General features: G+C 49.8%; 3 protein-coding genes across 3 annotated transcripts; all 3 read right to left on the bottom strand.

The window, feature by feature from the left end:
• Positions 1-337: 337 nt before the first annotated feature.
• Positions 338-9,367, bottom strand: COCVIDRAFT_84368 (hypothetical protein; the record flags this gene model as incomplete). Its single annotated transcript, XM_014706848.1, has 2 exons — positions 338-4,678; positions 4,937-9,367. The coding sequence occupies 2 exons, from the start codon at positions 9,365-9,367 to the stop codon at positions 338-340; spliced, it is 8,772 nt and encodes a 2,923-aa protein (XP_014562334.1).
• Positions 9,368-12,294: 2,927 nt separating this feature from the next.
• On the bottom strand, positions 12,295-12,711 carry COCVIDRAFT_62311 (hypothetical protein; the record flags this gene model as incomplete). The annotated part of the gene is made up of 1 exon (XM_014706847.1): positions 12,295-12,711. A coding segment is annotated over one exon (417 nt), but the record flags the coding sequence as incomplete, so codon positions are not given.
• A 2,680-nt stretch (positions 12,712-15,391) lies between these two features.
• COCVIDRAFT_84409 (carbohydrate esterase family 4 protein) lies at positions 15,392-17,732 on the bottom strand (the record flags this gene model as incomplete). Its single annotated transcript, XM_014706846.1, has 2 exons — positions 15,392-17,538; positions 17,594-17,732. The coding sequence occupies 2 exons, from the start codon at positions 17,730-17,732 to the stop codon at positions 15,392-15,394; spliced, it is 2,286 nt and encodes a 761-aa protein (XP_014562332.1).
• Positions 17,733-17,889: the final 157 nt, after the last annotated feature.

Below are 17,889 nucleotides of genomic sequence, written 5' to 3'. Positions count from 1 at the left end.
TTTTCTCTTTCCTTTGAAAGAAAACTGAAACCTCAATGATTAACACAGCAGAACCGTGATGACATGATGATGAATTTTCCCCCAGTTCTACGTACAACGAGGGACTTGCTAGTTAAATGATTTATACAGAAAAAAAGAAAAAAGAAAGAAAAAAGAATGGTATCCCCCATCCCCACCGAATCTATATACCTTGCACATCGCACTCCCGCCCGTGTCTCGCCCCTTAAGTTGGAAAAGAGGAAGAGAGAAGAAGGTAAAACGCTATGAACCAGAAAAAAAAAGAAAGTCGGAAAGACTTACTTTCAAAGAAAAGAGAAGGAAATCCCGACTTCGACACCTATCCACCCCTACCAAGCAACTTCTTCCCCAACGCCTTTGCCTTCTTCGTCCTCGGTCCATCACCGCCAATCACCTCCTCCTCCCCACCATCGTCCTCCCTATCCTTTCCACTACTAAACCCCGTCGCCACACTCCCCGCCTTCGTACTCGCAGCCCCAGAATTTGCTCTAGCACGCATATGTCCCGCAAACGGTGAACTAACCCCCGCAATATGGCGACTAAGACTATGTATCAAATTCGCATGGATCGGCTCCGTATTGTCTACACGCGACAGCTCATCGGCAAAAGCGCGGCCGTCTTCGACGTCAACGGCGGGGGAGTGGTGGGTTGAGAGGCCGCCCATGATGGAGCCGTGGGTGGAGCGGGCTTGTGATGTCGAAGGTGGTTTGGAGGTGGAGAAGTAAGAAGAGGCTTCTTCGGAGACGGTGCTGATGGTGCTGCCTGCGCGGCCCGAGGCAAAAGAGCGGCGACCGACGATGCGGTCGTCCGAGGAGATGTCGGAGGCGCCGCCGGGGGATTGATCAAGAGCCGAATTTGAATCTGTGACGGATTGGTCAGGGGAAGAGGTCAGGAGCGTGTTGCTGTTTGCGATTTGGCGGAGGCGCGATTGCGCTTTGGCGGAGGGCCGGTGGTGCGATATCTTGTTGCCGACAATGGTACCTGCGTGTGAAAGGAGCGCACGTAACACGTCCTTCTTGAGTTGCGTCACGAGGTCCAGGTTCGACCATGTCTTGTTGCGGTACTCTATTGTGGGCATGCGGAAAACAAGGTCGTGGACGTCTTCCAAGTTGCGAGAACTTTTGCCTTTGTACGAGAGACAGAGTACCATGGATGGCACCTTGATATAGGCAAAGGTCATGAATTCACTTGCACGATTCATCATTTCTGTCAAATCGTCGTTCCTGACTTCCTTCTTGGTGGCTTTCCTCTCACCCATACCCATACTCATACCAGTGCCGGTACGGTAGAGTGCAAAGCGTTTCCCACTACGCTCAGATTCGTTCAATGTTATGCTGGAGTTAGTCGTGCCAGATCGGACAGAGCTTGGTCTGGTGGAGGACAAAGAAGAGTTACTGCCTGGCGTGGGGATGTTCAGCGCCGAGTTTGGATGCAGGTTCCGGCGGAACTCGGTTCCACTACGGGATGGATTGTCTCGGAAGAAACGGAAGTAGTGGTTGCTGGGTCTCTTTGGTGGGCTTCTCTTTTTGACATCACCCTTCTGGGAGGGGTCAGGCAGTTGCAGCGTCGGAGTAAGGCGACGTTTGAGAGACTCCACGGCGCCTTCATCAGTTGATAGCGATGCCCCCATGTTATGAGGTACACTTGAAAGAAGGACGTCGTCATCATCCCCTTGATCCTGGATCGGCAGGGTATGTTTGAGCAAGAGAGGAGAAGGCGTAGTCATATCGCTGTCTCCAGATGTTGGGAAGACGTATTGAAGTAGCTTCTTGCCTATTTGGTACTCCAACTGGACTTTGAGGGGATAAAGCTCAACCTCGAAATGCTCTACAACAGGTATTCCAGCAATCGATTCCAGGGCTACAAGGTACACCTTGAGACATTTTGCGTTTTCCGGTAGCTTTTGGTCTTTCTCCAAAAAGGGCGAGATCATCTCAGGGTATAGTGCGTTCGGTAGCAGGTTGAGACCACGAACCTGCTCAATCTCCATCGAGTTTGCGTTTGACCCGTCGTTGTTGTCAGTTCGATCAAACACCACATTCTTGAGTTGGAACTCTGCCAGAGACTCAGCGCCCTCGCGAAGAAGATGCCATACGATGTCAGAGGCTGCGACACAAATCCTCAAGAGACCTGTTGACTCTCTCGTCTGAGAACGATCGTCTTGCTTGCGCTGTGCAGTGGTAATGGCTTTCATGACGAAAAACAGCTCATCCTCGTATACAGCCAGGTCCTTCTCCACTTCAATGCGGTCTTCCCATCCCTGCTTGTCCAAGTACTTTTCGTGGATCTGGAAGACAGTCTTAATCTCCTCAAGTTGTTGAATACGCTCCTGGAGACCCATGACCAATTTCGGTGCACCGGCAAGATCAGTGAAATCCGATGCCAGCATAATCTTCTCAAGGCGTTCATTGCGCGTCTTTTCCAATGGCTCGCGGTACAGCAAGAGGTCAAGCACAATAACATACATGGCATAGTATTGCCTCGAATCGCACATCGCTCGGACATGTGGGAAGTCTACCCAGAGGTGGTCGATCCGGCTTTCCACGTGGTCGGTGGACGATGCGGAATCAGCTGCTGAAATATCGTCATTGTACTTCAGGCGCAACGCATTGTACTTGTCATATCGCATACTGGCCGAGGTACGCTGTACGACTCGCTGGAAACCGAACGGATTGGTGTGGAACTCAAACATGACTTCAAACGGTACCCATGGAGGCCATGCTGAGCCAGCAGGTGAACCATAGCTGCTTCCAGAGTACATGTGAATGTCTTCAGTACTACTGAACGTCTTGGAATTCGTCACAAAGATCTGCAGGCTGTCCATGGCAGTAATGAATCTTCGCTGGACAAGGCCAGAGACTTCATCCATTACTCGATCCTTGTCCATGATCGAAAGAACCTTGAGTTGGATGCCCTTGGCCGTAACAAGGACAGCAGATTTTGTGTCTTTTTCGCTTTGCAGCTGTATCTGGGGTGCGATGAGACGCACAAGATAAGAGTTTTGTGATACATAGTCGTCTGCAACATCTTCATCCGTTTTGGACGCGTTGGCATGCACGGTTTCTGGCACTGCTCCAGCTCCAGAAGGAGATTCGTTTTTGGCGTCTTCCTCATCGGCATTGACAAACTTCTTGCCGTCATCCAGCAGTTGTGCAATGGCTTCATCAATGTTCATGCCAGCTTCGGTTTCCATGGTCACAGGAGTCTCTTGAGTCGAACGATTTGATGGTCCTCGATTTCTCTCTTGCTCTTCGACAACGTCCAAGATAAACTTTACAGCCCTTCGAGACATGTAATAGACAAAACCGCGACGCTGGCTGACTTGATGGATATACCGGAGGATGATGTTTCGCAGTGAGTTGCTCCATTTCAAATGGATATTGTGGATAATGAACCGGTTATTGAACTCGTTTGTAGAGTCGGTGATCGGGTTCGGAGGAACATTGGAATCTTTGCTGTTCCTTTCCGCGGCATCTGGATCTTCATCTGCCTCAAAGTATTCGTCTTCTCCGTCTGCCTCCGGGTCACGGGCCGTACTATCCGAAGATACTCCTCCTAACCGCTCCAGCAGACTCACATGCATTGTGGATAAGAACTCAAGTTTCCGCTGAAGGAATTGCGTATGGTTCTTTAGTGTCACAAGGCGTTGTTTTGTCTCTTCCTGCTCATCTGATGTCACGCGTATAAGTTTGAGCTCTTGATCATCGACAGTACGTTGATTGTGAGCAATTTGCTCTTTCACACGCTCGATACGTTGTTCAATCAAGTGGCACTGTACTCGCCGTGGATCGTTGCGTGCTGAAATGACGCAATGATGCGTAGGTTCGTTTCCGAAGGCACTTTTTCTATTCTCGTCGCCGGAAATGTTGTTGTTGTGATCAGTCTGGCGGAAGTATGTGAAGCGCGGTGCAAATGCAAGCGGTAGGATTTGCGTTTCTGGGTGTCGACGCGAAGGCAAGATCCAGCCCAGTTCGATGAAGTCGTCCATGTCCACCCATCCAAGGTCGTTGTCGGGTATGTTGAATTTTGAAAGGTCGGCCGTCAGGTTTTCTTGATTGTGACTACTGAAGTCATCTGGGGCTAGATTGTCCAAGTCGTCCGATCCAGTTCCAGCAATACTTGCAGACACGGCACGGATGTCTGTTCGAATAAAGTCAAGCTGGACCTGGTTTATTCGCATACCAGTAGTTTGGTTTTGTCGACTATTTTGTTGACCCTCCGGTGCTTGAACTAAGGTCCGGAACTCTTCTCGGCGTTGATGCAAGTCAAACATGAAGCTGTCCAGGCGAGCTTTGAGTCCGGTGGCGGAAACACCGCCTGCGCCGTAGTCCTCCATATCCTTGTGCTTGTATATGTGGCTCATGTACAGTGGCGACAATAACAGATTATACTTGATGGTCGCAAGGTGTCGCCCGAACTTCTTGCTTGACTTTTCCACTCCGGGCCAAAGCTTGCCTTGACGTACGGGCAATGACATAGCTCCAGAGAACATGGACCACCAGCTGTAGAAATGCGTGAAGAAACGAGGAGAGAGATGGACACTGTTGTAGGTCCTCGATGGCTCCAAGTTAGCAACGGACCATTCTCGATCAAAGGGAGCGGCGATAGCGATGGACATGTGAATGTGATGACTACGGAAGCCTCTGAAAGCATCATATTCCTAGTAATTGTTAGTATTTTCTACCAAAGGGAGCGATGCAATCTTTACTTTTCCATCAGATGACTTCGCATACTCGGGATTCTTCAGAGTGACCTCGTAATGAGGTATGAACTTGAAGGAGCGTTCGCCGTCATCCAAGTTGCGCTCGAAGACCAATCCTGCAACCCATCGCACGTTACCATTCAGTTTCATGACTGTTTTCTTAAAAACAGCTCGTTGCTTTTGACTGGAGGCACTCGAGGCTGTATCCGGACGGACATTAGTTTCAGCCTCGGTCTCCTGGCGAGCATAATGGGTCAGGTCTGGAATGGCAAGTACGTAACCTCCGCTCTTGACAACCATGAAGTTTCTTGGGTCTTCGTCTTCGGCCAGGCTGAGCTGAACGTCGTTCTGCCAGCACATGACAAAACCTGCACCATGGCCAGTGACCATGTACGGATCCCGCGAACCTTTGAGAATGAGATGTACATCCCCATCGCCTTTCCACGAGACATTGATTCGAGAATGAAACGTTAATCTGATCTTGTCCCAGAATCCAACACGTTCTGAAGGATCCACGGGAGGTTTCGTGAAGTTTTCGATGATTTGCATCATGTCCTGAATTGCAGGCTGATACGATGTTCCCCAGGTGATCCTGGTTGGGTATGCAGAATTGATGTCAATCGCCATGTCAGAGTAGGTCTTCACAGGCGCCACAGTGCGGCGAACATCGACTGCATAGCCACCCGTAAGCTCTCCTGCTGAGTTCCGCTCTGGTGGTACAACAACAACTCGACTGACACGTGAAGATTCGATATCCCGGAACTCCTCAGCAATCACAAAATCTGTTCTCATCGACACGCTCGGGAGGCGTGATGATTGTATGTTTCCGATGGCTGGGAAGTGTATCAAAGGCAGTGGGTAGTCTCGGAGGTTTATTTTGGCTTCCCCCATTTGGAGTTGTACATGCATTGGTATCAACAAAGCATACTGTGTATCGAATGGCATGCCTTTGCCAACCCGGTTCAAGAAGCGAGGGTACTCTGATATGGGGAAAGAGGGCTTGTCAATAATAATCTCCAAGTCACTCACAGCTAGCGACATGAGAGCGGGGCGTTGAGGAACAGCTAGGATGGTTTCCTTTTGTTCAATGTCGTCGGGCAACTCGTCCAAGCCCCAGAACGTTGAGCGAAGGTCATTCATTGCCCGGTGCTCACCCGACATTGCAGAGTCGATGCGCTTCTTCCAGGTCTGGGCATTCAAACGATTGAGCTTTATACGAGCATCTTGGATGGAGGTTCTGTGTGAGCCACTCAATCCACTAAAGCCGTCTTTGTTATATCGCATGGGATGATCTGAACGACCGCGCTCTGGCGAACTGCTGGCGTTGGACTCTGCACTCTTGGTGCGCCGGTGGAACCTTAGGTCCTTTTCTTTCTTCTTCAACTTGCCTCTTGAAGGGTCGTGGGATGACTTTGCACGGTAACGCGAGTTGCCGCGTTGCTCTTCCTGCAACTTTCGTACTTTCAAGTCAAAAGCATGCTCGCGAGCAAGCCTCTGTTTCTGCTCCATCAGCCCAATGCGGTATATGGTGCCGAGTTTCCATTCAAAAGCATTGTCCTCTAGCTCGAATAGTACCGCACGGCTGCGTAGTGAGATCTTTGGCACCACCTTGGGCCCTTCAGCTTCTTTCTCCAGAACGTATTCGTTGGTACCAGTCCTGAAGCGGTGGTGCAGTTGCTTGCCAGTCTTCATGACATTAGCGATATTGTCAAAGACGTTGTGCATGACCAGCTGATGAGGCACGCCCATCCTAATTGCGTCCGTTGCAATGTCAAATAATTTCTCATCCGTGACAGTATGACCATATCTCAGCTTCGACTGTCGATAGTCCATACGTAATGACTTGACACTGATAATTCGACTCCAAACCTTCTTGATGGCTGGATTCTCAGCGAAGAGTCGTACCAGGCGCGACCTGAGGAATGGACTCGACCAGCGATGCTTGCCTGCTTCTAATCCATAAACTTGAAGCATTAGAGGTGGATCGGCAGGCATATCCGCTTTGATTTGGAGGAAGTGAGTTTTGATGTCAACCGTTACGATCTCGCGGTTGATTTTATTCATGGGATCGATGAGATCGTCACCGAGGGAGGGCACGGACAGATGCCGCGGTGATCCTAAAGGCGTAGTAGGCTCTGCCGCCTTCTTTGACCCACCCAGATCGAAGGACTGCTGTAGCACTTGTATCGCCATGCACAAAGCGAAGTGACGGTACAAGGAGTACTGCAGAAACAAGCTTTGACAATACGTATGAACGTGGAAAATCGGGCCTTGCTTGTCAGAGAGAGTGTTGAAAGCAATCTCCATCTGGGGTAATGACAATGTTGGCTCCTGTTCCGATTGGTCGTCTTCTTCGATGACGACTCCTTCCAAGCCGTTGAAGTGTATAGCAACACGTCTGCCATCAGTTGGGTTGCCCGAAGTTCTCTTGGGTGATTTCGGGGTAGCAGGAGGCGATCTAAGTATATGATCATCTCGATTGATTGTTCGACTTGGAGCACGCCGTCTTATAGGCTTGAGATCCGTTTCATCTCCTCGATCTTGCTTGTACTCTGCTGTCCACGATTCCAGATGCAGAGCAACTCCACGGCTGTGTTTAGATACCGCGGGATCTACACCGGCTACTTCGACATTGAAGTCTGATCCTTGGAGATGCACATAAGCCATCCACATGGGCAACCTTCGCAGCACGTTCATTTCTCTCTGCTTGAGTCCGTTACGCCTGCGGCCCATGTTTTTCTGCATCTGTGTGACGATCTGGCGCAGTCCTTCACTGATTTCAGGCCGGACTAAATAGAGAGAGAATGTTTGCGCAGTGCCCCATACTTCCACCACTGGGTCCGGAGCAGCGCTCATTTGTACCTTCACTTCAAGATAGTCGGTCAACAGCAAGTCATGTTTCTCGACAGCGGCTGTTTGATAATACAACTGCTGTGCATTCATGCGGAAAGTTGAGCTGAGCGCATAGTGCAAGTCACCGCCTGCGGCATGGGATGACTCCATGTCCAAAGATATGGAAGATGACGCTGAGATGAGAAGGTCGAACTCGTCAGTGTCGCGCTTACTGACGTCCATCGGTGGAAGAGTGACCCGAATGACGGGCTCGTGAATCGAAATTTTGATGTTCGCTTTTGGTAGAAGACGACGGAACAAGAAGGGCTTGCGACTCCTCACTTTTTGCGGCTTTCGACGTGACTCGTAGTTGTGGAAAATAGCCACAAGGAGCGGGAGATGTTTAGGGTCAAGGTCCAGCGATGGGGACGTGACGACTAGATTAGCAAATAAAATATTGGTATTGCGCTCTGCGCTATCCTTGTCATTGGAGAAATGGATGGTTTTAGAAGGTAGAGTTGTGTTCAGCGTAGTCGTCGCCATGGGAACGTAGAGAAGACGATCACACTGACCGTCAGTATTGTCGATGCCGACGGATATGGATATGGCAGCAAGAAGAGCTTGATGTGCAATGTCATTGGGAGAAAAGTACATGCGATGTGCAGGGCTGCGAGGGTCTAAGCGAAGCAGGTCCATGCCAACTTCTTTCATGGACAGGTTGAGATAGACAGGAGGCTCTGATTTTTGGCCAGTCTCAATCTGTTTTGTAAGGCCGAGGAAGCCAACGGCGAACTGAAACTCGTGTATGCCGCGAAGAATGGAGCTGGCAAACTCACGAGAGTCAGAAACGGTACGGGCCAGCGTTTCTTCGTGGTTGCCAGGGCTATCGCTCTCTTCGGCAACATGCATGAGGGCAGTGTCTGTGGGACTAACACGGGACGGCTTCTGGGCGGTAGTGGCGCGACACTTTTGGGCTCTGTCCACGCACAGCTTGATATCGTCGTACGGGATGTTGAGACGGCCGAGTTTGAGAGCGATGGAGGCATCACGCAGACCTTCAAGCTCCTTCTTAAGGAAGCCATGGATGTTCAGGGTGAAGCCATCGAGCAACTCTGTTGATTCTCTGCCCTCGGGCGTAAAGAGTATACTGCGAGCAGTCAAGAGCCACTCAGCAGGTCTTTGTTCTCGGTCGGGCTTGGCTTTATGGTGGTTGAAGAGCCGATTGCGGTCGACAGTCTTGCGCCTTGTGTCGACAGCCAAGTGCAAGCCCCCAACGTGTACCGATCCTACGTCGACAATGACAAGAGAGGACGCATTGGCTACCAAATCGACCTGGCACAGCCAATGAATGTTACGATGCAGACGCTTGATCTTCTCCTTGGCATCCATCAACCGCTTCCACGTCTGGCTTCTTGGTGTCTCGTCGTCGGTCGTATCGCTAGGGGTGGCTTCGTCGGAGGGGGGGTGGCCATTCTTGCCCGTATTCGTAGTCCCGTTGGTCCACTGTGTCCAACCCGCCCTCTTCCGTGGCCTGTCACCAAGCGCTTTCAGGTCAACAGTCACTTTGAGCTCATCCAAGACAATGCTGGCAATGGTTGGCTGGGCAAAGGTGGGCCGGTGGAGGCTAAAGCCGAGGCCACGAATCTCGATGCGCAGACCATCTTTGGGGGTAAAAGCGATGCGTCGCAAGCCTCTGAGGCCAAGCCGTTGGATAGAGACGCCTGTGGCGATGCGTATAAAGGCGAAAAGAACAAAGGAGAGGAGGTATATCAGGAGCAGGAGCCCCGCGAGGAACTGAAGAGTGGGTAGGGCCATTGTGGTTCTTCAGCCGGGGGCCATTGACCGGCTCGAGTGTTATTGGGATGTTTGGTCGCGAGTACACGCCATGTGCTGAGGGTTCAGGAGCCTCGTATGGGCAAACATAATCGAGGGGAGCGCAGGGCTACGAGAGGGATGGCATCGAGGGCGTCGTGGGCGAGTGTGAAAGTGCGCGGCGGCAGTGGATTCGGGACGGGTGGGCTAGCTCGCGGGAGCGGATGGAACGATGGCGTGATGGAACGGACGATCCGGACGTAGACAGAGGAGGCGGCGATTTTGGGGCTGCCAGTCGCAGGAAGACCTTGTCCAAAGTGGTCGCAGGGCTGTAGAATACCTCTGTGGTATTCTGCTGCGATGCACGTCAGAATCCAGAATGCCAGGTTCCCACGCCTCCCACGTCTCCCACTCCCTGTCCCCTGTCTGCCAAGCCTGACCCGCATGCCTTCTGGAAGGAGTCCTGTCCCCACCTGCCGCTAACCTAATCTCGCGCCCCTCGACCATCCTCGATTTACTCTCGGCGCCGACAATACGTATGGGTAATTATTCAAGAGACAATGCTGCGTCGGGGCACGAAGCCCTTTGCCTCCTATCTCGACTGGTCTTTTCGCTGTCATAGTGGAAAGACCGGGAAGGCAATTGAACACAGTGATCAGCAGGAACAAGAAAGGTGCGTATTTCGTAGCACACTAATTTGGAAGCGCAGATCTATTAGTACGCAAAGCAACACTAAAGAAGTAATTCCGTCGATACCGCGAGTACTGCATGGCTTTTCGTCGGCTAGGTATCAAAAGGAAACAATATATTGTGCATGTACAAGTCGACCTGTCATCCTGTAGTGATCGTGTTTGGTGGAGTATGATCGCGTGACCGTTGCCAAGGCGCTATACCGAAACAAGGTACCGACCATTCTTACATACATAATTGACTGTCATAACAAATCCCCTTTTTCTTTCAAATGACATGCTGACAGTATGCACATTGACGTAATTAGGACGATGGCTAGCTCGTGTCTTCCATGAAATGACCTTTACTCAAGAAAATCGTCACAGATTCAAATGTTCTTTCATCCAAGCATTTCATTACAACGTGTATGATGTATGCTGTCTCAGCATGCACTCAAGACATACCATACCATCTTGAAATGTAAAAAATCCTGGGGAAAAAGTCAATTGCAATAAGGAGAACAGGTCCATAGATTTTCTAATATCTCTGGCCTTATAATACTTTACGATTTCAACTAGTAATAAACTGCGGGATGTCTCTCATCTTAAATAAATCTGGATTTATGGTCAATTGAACCAGTAGCAGAACAATCCATATAGCTCAATAGATACTTCCATTAAAACAATAGAGATGAATGCATTGCGCAAATCTATCTGGAACATGCGTTACGATAGCACAATATCACAACAAGTTCTACAGCCTCCCTGAACATAGCCGCATCCGTGCTCTTCTTACAAACCCGACACAATTTTCTTATCAAAAACCTCAAACCCACAATTTCTAGACAGTAACCGCCTTCATCATCTTCCAACCCATGCCAGAAATATCCTTTCCGGGCCCCATCGCACGTCCGCTCCATCCCGCTGGCCTGGATCCCGAAACCCTGGGAATACAAGCCGTTTGCATTCCAAATGCCAGGGTAGACTCTTATCGCTCCCCATCTATCCCTGTAAAGACCCCACTCCCCTGCTTCCCAGACGTCAGCAAATATCACCTACCCGCTCCGTGGATGTCAGCAATTCTCACTTTCCCGCTGCTTGCGTGCAGTCGGTAATTACATATGTACTGGGCAAAGATTAAGTGTTACATGCAGCAACAAGGCCACATTGCGGCACCTCAATCGGATACCAGGGATCAAGCGTGCAAAGGAAGGAAGTATTCGACATGCCACTACCAAGAGAGAACCGCTACAAAAGATCAAAATTAGGAGCCAAAGACTCTCCCATAACTTCTGAACAACGCACAAACAACACAATCTGACTCCCCGACAACCATACCATCGTCCGACGCGTCAAATCTCGCACCTCCAACCTCCAAGTCTACAACTCCCTTCTCAGCCCACGAATCCGGCTTCCAAAACCAACAATCCTTATTTCGTAATCACATTGCCTGGAATATTCAGAGTCTGACAGGAAATTCCTATGTCCGGCGGAATCCGAGTCATAAATTCGGGGGAGCTGGCTGCGGTGATGTGACAACTCAAGAGGCCATAAAGCGTACAAAGTAAATCACAGCCCCACCCCCAAAGACACTTCGCATAAGCCAGCCCATAGGTATCAAATAGCCAGTACCAGTATTTCACAAAACCCCCTTCTCAGTACGGCCCCAATCCCTCGTTCATCCACTGTGCTATTCTTTTTCGGTACGCCAGAAATCCAACACTAAGGAATCAATTCCATAACATCATTCTTTCATGTTCCCTAACCTACCGATTACTTCTTCTGCGTCTATGGATTCAGAATACAACTACGTATATTCTACGCTTAACTCCCAATTTCAGAAGTCGAATAGATATGTAGGACCTTCGGTTTTAGGAAAGAAGCCTGCGTCGGACCGCAGTACTCCCGAGATAGGACCGAGCCCGCTTCGTGCTGTGTAGTAACTTGCTAGCAATCATGGCCGAGGTAGGATCGTAGCGGGGTTGAAAGTCATGTTGGAGTTTGCTTTTCTGGATGATGAATTGTAATGGTATTGAGATAGCGTTGTGCTGGAATAATATGTGTGGGTTTGCAGGTGGGTAACCGGTATGTGGCTCTAGATGAGAATGGCGATACAGTCTGATCTCGTCGTTCTGAAAGATAGTAGAAAAACCTCGTTGTAATCTGGAGGAGGGCATTCTCGATAACAAGTGTGTAATCATTCCACCTACAAAAAACGTAAACGACAGTATCTTCTGAACCTTGCAACTAAGCCACCCGTTGACAAGCGGGAAATTTCACCTGCCCAACCGCCCCAACCGCGTCCGATGGAACTTGTTCGCCCAGCATAATATGGTGGCAATGAAGCGTATGGTAGTAGTCATTCAGGTGACTATCAATGTGTTTCTGGATCGTAAACGCGCGGTGCATCTGGCGCCACATGTACATGCAGTGTGTACGATGGTACTCTTGTGTAACAAACAAGTCAAGCTCTCCTTGCAACGCAACGGCTCTGGAAACGGGTGATGTACCGTTGGACTCACGGTAGAAGACCCAGTCTTTCTCTGCGAGGAATTCTTCCATGATCTGTACATCGTAGCATGCTGGTAGTTGCCATGCGAAGCTGAGAATGTCGAATTTGCATCCAAGGCTCTTTGCTTCGGCTGGTGTAGAGCCGCAGTTTGGCCAGCTCCCAGTGTGTGTTGGAGATGGGTTTCCGCCAGGTGCAGAGGCGTCTTCGTACGGCGAAGATTCGTCTTTGTATGGCAAGGAGGTATCTTTGTAAGGCGACTCGTTCCCCGTCATAGTTGCGTGTAACATATGGGAGTGGGATGCATTCTTCAGCTGCAGAAGGATGGTAATGAGCAACGAGGTTGTGATCATCCAGCCGACTACTCCAAAGATTGTTTTGATATTTCGTGTCCAGAAAGCAGATCGTTGGCGGTGGTCTTGGGGATGCTCTTCGCCCTCTCTACAGGAATCATTTTCTGTAGACGACATGCGTCTGTAATCGTAGTCTTTAACTTCAGGCATGCTTTGGTGGTGAAGTTAGCCTTCAAGGAAGGCTACGTAGAGCAGTATTTCTGGATACATACGTCGTGTGGTGGCGTTGGATAAGAGAGAATCAGGTTGCTTGATGGATATAAAGCGTAGCGAGCTCCCAGCGAATCTAGTTTGTGGGGTTGGCATGCCTAAACCCTAACTGCGTCGTAAACATCATGTCATGGCCTTGACTACTATGATTGGTGAGATCACGTCTGCGGTTTACATAAACCAAGGAATTTAACAAGGCATTGATCCGATGCGATCCTACTTCGGACGTTGATTTCAATCTAGGGCGCCTCAAATCAGACAGACACCAATCACGAGGGCTGTAGTGGCAGCCCAAAGTTTTGTGTGTGGGCCACTAGCAAGGGAATAACACTGGCCGGGATCGAGGTTAAGAGCTATACAATTTGTATATAGTATAGCTTCCGCTAAAATTATTAGGAATAGCCTAGTACTTTCTTCTAATAAATTAGATCTAGAGTTATCTGAATAAGCGCCTGATTATCATCTCAGCGTTGCTATAACACAAAGCTATTGCCTTGTAGCACAGTGTGTTATCAACTAGGTCTACTATGCAGACTTGGGAACAATCGAATCCAATTAAGAACGACTAATCTGAGAAGCTGTTGACCGATGTAGTTTTGCATGGTTTGGTCATTCCCAAATCTGTTACCGAGACACCTCTCTGGAGTATTGTGCAGAGCTGATTTTACCATGTCTGTGCGGGTATACACGGTAGGTGAGTCGTAAAGACTTTAAGAAACAGCTTCTAGGAGCTGATTTTACAATGTTTGTGCGGGCGTACACAACCATGTAAGACTCTCTACATTACATCTCTTAGCGGGAATAGTCCAAATGAGGTTAGCCGGTGCTAGAAAAGAACGCATTCATTAATATCCAATGTCTTGGTATATTAGTATGGAAAATATGAATATTTCTAAGTATGGTAGGAATGATCATTATCAAACGTCCACAGCATCTCCGTCTTTGCTACCTTAACATTACTCAACTATATCTTTCCAGCAACACAATGCAGTTCTTCCAGTATGTTTTCAGTGTAGCTTTGCTTCTACCACTAGGAGCTCTAGGTGCACCTCAAGGATCAGGAGTCTTAGTAAGTCCCACTCATACCTAAGAAATACTAAACTGTCATCACTGATGACTTTATTTCACTTATGTTTCGGTCAATGTCAATGCAGGGCTGGAGAAATATGTTTTCGAGACTTTACTGCTCCTCGAGAAGGCTTTCGATGCTCACAAAGCTGTGCACCCGCCTCCGTGTTCCCTCTATAGGTTGACTAGAAAGAACAACAGTCGTTGTATAGAGTTCTCTTTAAACAATGAGTTTAAGCTCGGCCGGCTGGGGATGAGAGTATAAAAGGTTTTCAAGAGTAGCACAACATCATCATTACTTATCTTGAATTGGCTGTTGTGACGGGCTGAATGCCCTTTGAATAGCTCGTCGGTGAAATCTCGGCCCATTCATGGAATTCAGGTCGAAGCGGAAATAACCACTATCAGCTCTACTCGTAGAAAAAAAATATTAGAAACAGGAATCCAAAGCTCTTTCAACATCGCTAAGATGGAGATTTCTCGTGTTTGTTGACCTTGCGGTTAGTATTCCAGTCACAACAGTGAATGAGGACAAAAACACTCAAGGCGCGTCAAATCAGTGGTTGTAAAAGTAAGTCTTCTACGCGCTCAATCCCTCATGCTCCCCCGTCAATACACATGTCGTACTTGGAAAGCTCTCCTGCGCAACCTTCGTCAGATGTCAACAAGCTACGCCAACATCGTGGCACCAAGACCACTCAATATTAACAAGCCCTTCTCTGGTTAGTAGCTTGCCCACGAACGGTGTCAAGTAAACCCTTATCAGGAGCTCCACCATACCCTCAACTTCCCTCACTCTCAAAATTCTCCCCCCCAAAAAAAGGGGGGAAGGGTATTGCGAAGAACCGCCGATACGTCAAGTTCGTACGCGTAATCTTGCACCGGCACTACTTGAACGAGCTCAATACGCAGAAGCTATCTATATTTTTTGCCGCAAAACGTAGAGCGTACAATCTTATTAGGAACGCCACGGTTTACATCAAAAACGAAAGATTGGTCCAAAGGTTCATATATTGACAATTATCAAGGTCTCTCCATGTTTATAGCATGCACACACAAGATCTTAGGGATGAAAATTATCTACAAACATGACTCTTGCTTCATCCGCATTAACAAACAGTCGTTAGCATCTCCCGCCCCTTCCCTCCCAAAAATCCAACATAGTACAAGAGAAGAAGAAAAAAAGCGAAAACTTTCACACCTCCCTTCTAGTATGCATTTATAGAGGGGGAGCATTAGGATCCATCATGCACTGGTCCACACGCATAAGCTGCTTTCCAGTCTTCTTGGCAATCTGGATGAACTCGCGCAGGTAGCTGACAGTGCTTGGGTAAAGGTAGTGAAGGACAACCAAGTTACCACCCTTGTTGACGTCACGCTGGAAGGCAACCTTCTGCTGCTCGGGGGTGTCGGTCTCGGCCCAGAGCCAGTCCTCGACGTCGACGCTCCAGTTGACAATGTGGGCGTCCTTGCCGACGGCCTTTGTGAGGCGCGAGCGCATGCGGGCACCCTCGTTACCAAAGGGGGGACGGAAGTACTTGGATTGGAAGCCGTTGAATTGCGACTTCATGGCCTTGACGTCTTCGTTGTACTCCCAGTCGATGGAGGCGTAGTCTGGGAGACCCTCCATCTTGGGATGGGTGAAAGAGTGGAGGGCGAGCTGGTGGCCGGCGGCGCTCATCTCCTTGTAGACGTTGGTCAGGTTGGTGGAGGCGTCCAGGAGAGGAGCACCGACGGTGAAGAAGGTGACCTTGATGTTCTCCTCGCGGATGATCTTGAGGACCTCCTGGGCGAGGTCAGGCTGGCCATCGTCAATGGCAAAGGCAAAGGAGTTGGGGCGCTTGCAGGCGAAAACAAGGTTGCCGGTCTCATCCTTGCTGGGGATCTTGACAGTGGATGGGACGGATGACACAATCTCAATGAGGGAGAGAGTGACAGACTCCTTAGTGTGGAAACCCTTGAGAGCAAATCCGACAACACGGCTAAGGTTGATGTTGAAGTGGTTGATGGGAATGTAGATGTGACCGTTCTTAGCATAGCGCTTGGCCTCAGCAGAGTCCCAGGTCTCAGGGTAAGGGGCGACGGCGGTGTCACACTTGCTGTTGTGCTGCTGGAAGGCGACAGTGAAGTCGGTGGTACCAGAGTAAGCAATGTGAAGGTAAGAACCCTTGTACTTGGTGAAGTCGGAACATCCACTGGACACCTGAGTGTAGAAGGCATAGTCAGCATCAGGCGAGGTGATGGTGAGCTTGTTGCTTTCATATTTGAGAGTCATGCCCTCGTCACCACCGTGCCAGTTGCCCATCGCATTGCTGTTAGCATTGGCGAACCTGTCGATGACGAGGCCAGTAGCGGCAGCATTGCTGGGTGCAGGGACAGTGGCGGTAGAACCAGAGTCTGAAGGGGTAGGTGGAGGAATGTACTCTCCGGAGTTGCCACAGTAGAATGCCATGGGGCCAAACGAAGTGGTACCAGTGAAGCCAGAGAAAAGGACGGTGGTGAGCTTGGCGGTGTTGAGACCCGAGAACCTGCTGAAGGGAATGGTGTACAGCTTCTCGGAGCCGTCGAACTGCCAGCCGAGATCCTTGGAGGAGGCATAGAACGACTTGGCCTTGGTTGGGTCGCAGTCGTCTGAAGAGTCAAGCTGGATGTTGAGCGAAGCACCTGCAGGAGCAATGATACGGAGAGAAATGCCGTTGTATCCCTTGGCCTTGGCGTCAACACAACGGAACTGGCTGTAGAAGTAGGAGCCGTCCTTGGGAACAAACTCGACACGGTTCTTAGCTGGCTTTCCAACAGTGATAGAGGTCATGGTGCTATCGTCGGAAGTGGGGAATCCCATGGCGTTGTAGAACAGGAAAGTCAGACGGGATTGGGAAACCCAGTCATCAATCACCAAGGGGGCGCAGGTTCCAGTGGCAGTGGGGACGGGGACAGTCTGCATGGTAGTGCGGGTCGCGCTCGTCGAGGTGGGGTTGCCTCCAGTAGAGCTGCACCCGAAAGCAATCTTGCTGAGTTGCCATGTGGTGGAAGAGGAAGAAAAGGTAGACCAGACGAATCCAGTGATGGCATTGGCGTTGGCACCAGAGAACTGAGTCAGAGGGATGGTGATGGTCTGGGTGTTTCCAGTCAGACCAGTCAGAGTAACCCACTTGGACGAGTATGCAGCATCGGAGCAGCTGCCCTTGGTCTGGATCTCCAGGGTTGCAGAGCCCTGGGCGGGACCCTTGATCTGGAAGGTGATGGAGTTGTATCCATTGGAAGAAGCAGCCTGGCATGGGAGAGTCTCGTAGAAGTAGGAGGTGGCGTTGGGCTTGAAAGAGAGAACACCGTTGGAGGCGGAGATTGATGGCATGGAAGAATCATCTGCAAGAATGAGTATATGTATGGATTATTTTTGGGGCAAAAATTGAAGACGAACCGCTGGTCCAGGTGCCCAAGCTGTTCTGCTTGGAAGACCACTTTGAGAAGTCGTCAATCTGAAGGGGTCCGCTGCAGGCTGCGTTAACAGCGTGGGTAGCAAGTCCGGCCGCGAGGCCTATTAATGTGGTAAGATACATGATTGGTAAAGGTAAGCGAGTGTGTGGTGCAAAAGCGAATGTACAGAAGTCTAGGACTTCCAGGGACGGTGAGCCGCGATGCCCTTTGGGATTGAAGGGAAGGGCAATGAGAGCAGACGATAACTCGTGAAGATCACTTTCAGCGCGAGGCTCCTAT

This window comes from Bipolaris victoriae, assembly GCF_000527765.1.
Source record: "Bipolaris victoriae FI3 unplaced genomic scaffold scaffold_1, whole genome shotgun sequence".
In the NCBI taxonomy this organism is placed as follows: Eukaryota; Fungi; Ascomycota; class Dothideomycetes; order Pleosporales; family Pleosporaceae; genus Bipolaris; species Bipolaris victoriae.
Note: the sequence above shows the minus strand (reverse complement) of the source record. Positions and strands in the feature narration are given on the sequence as shown.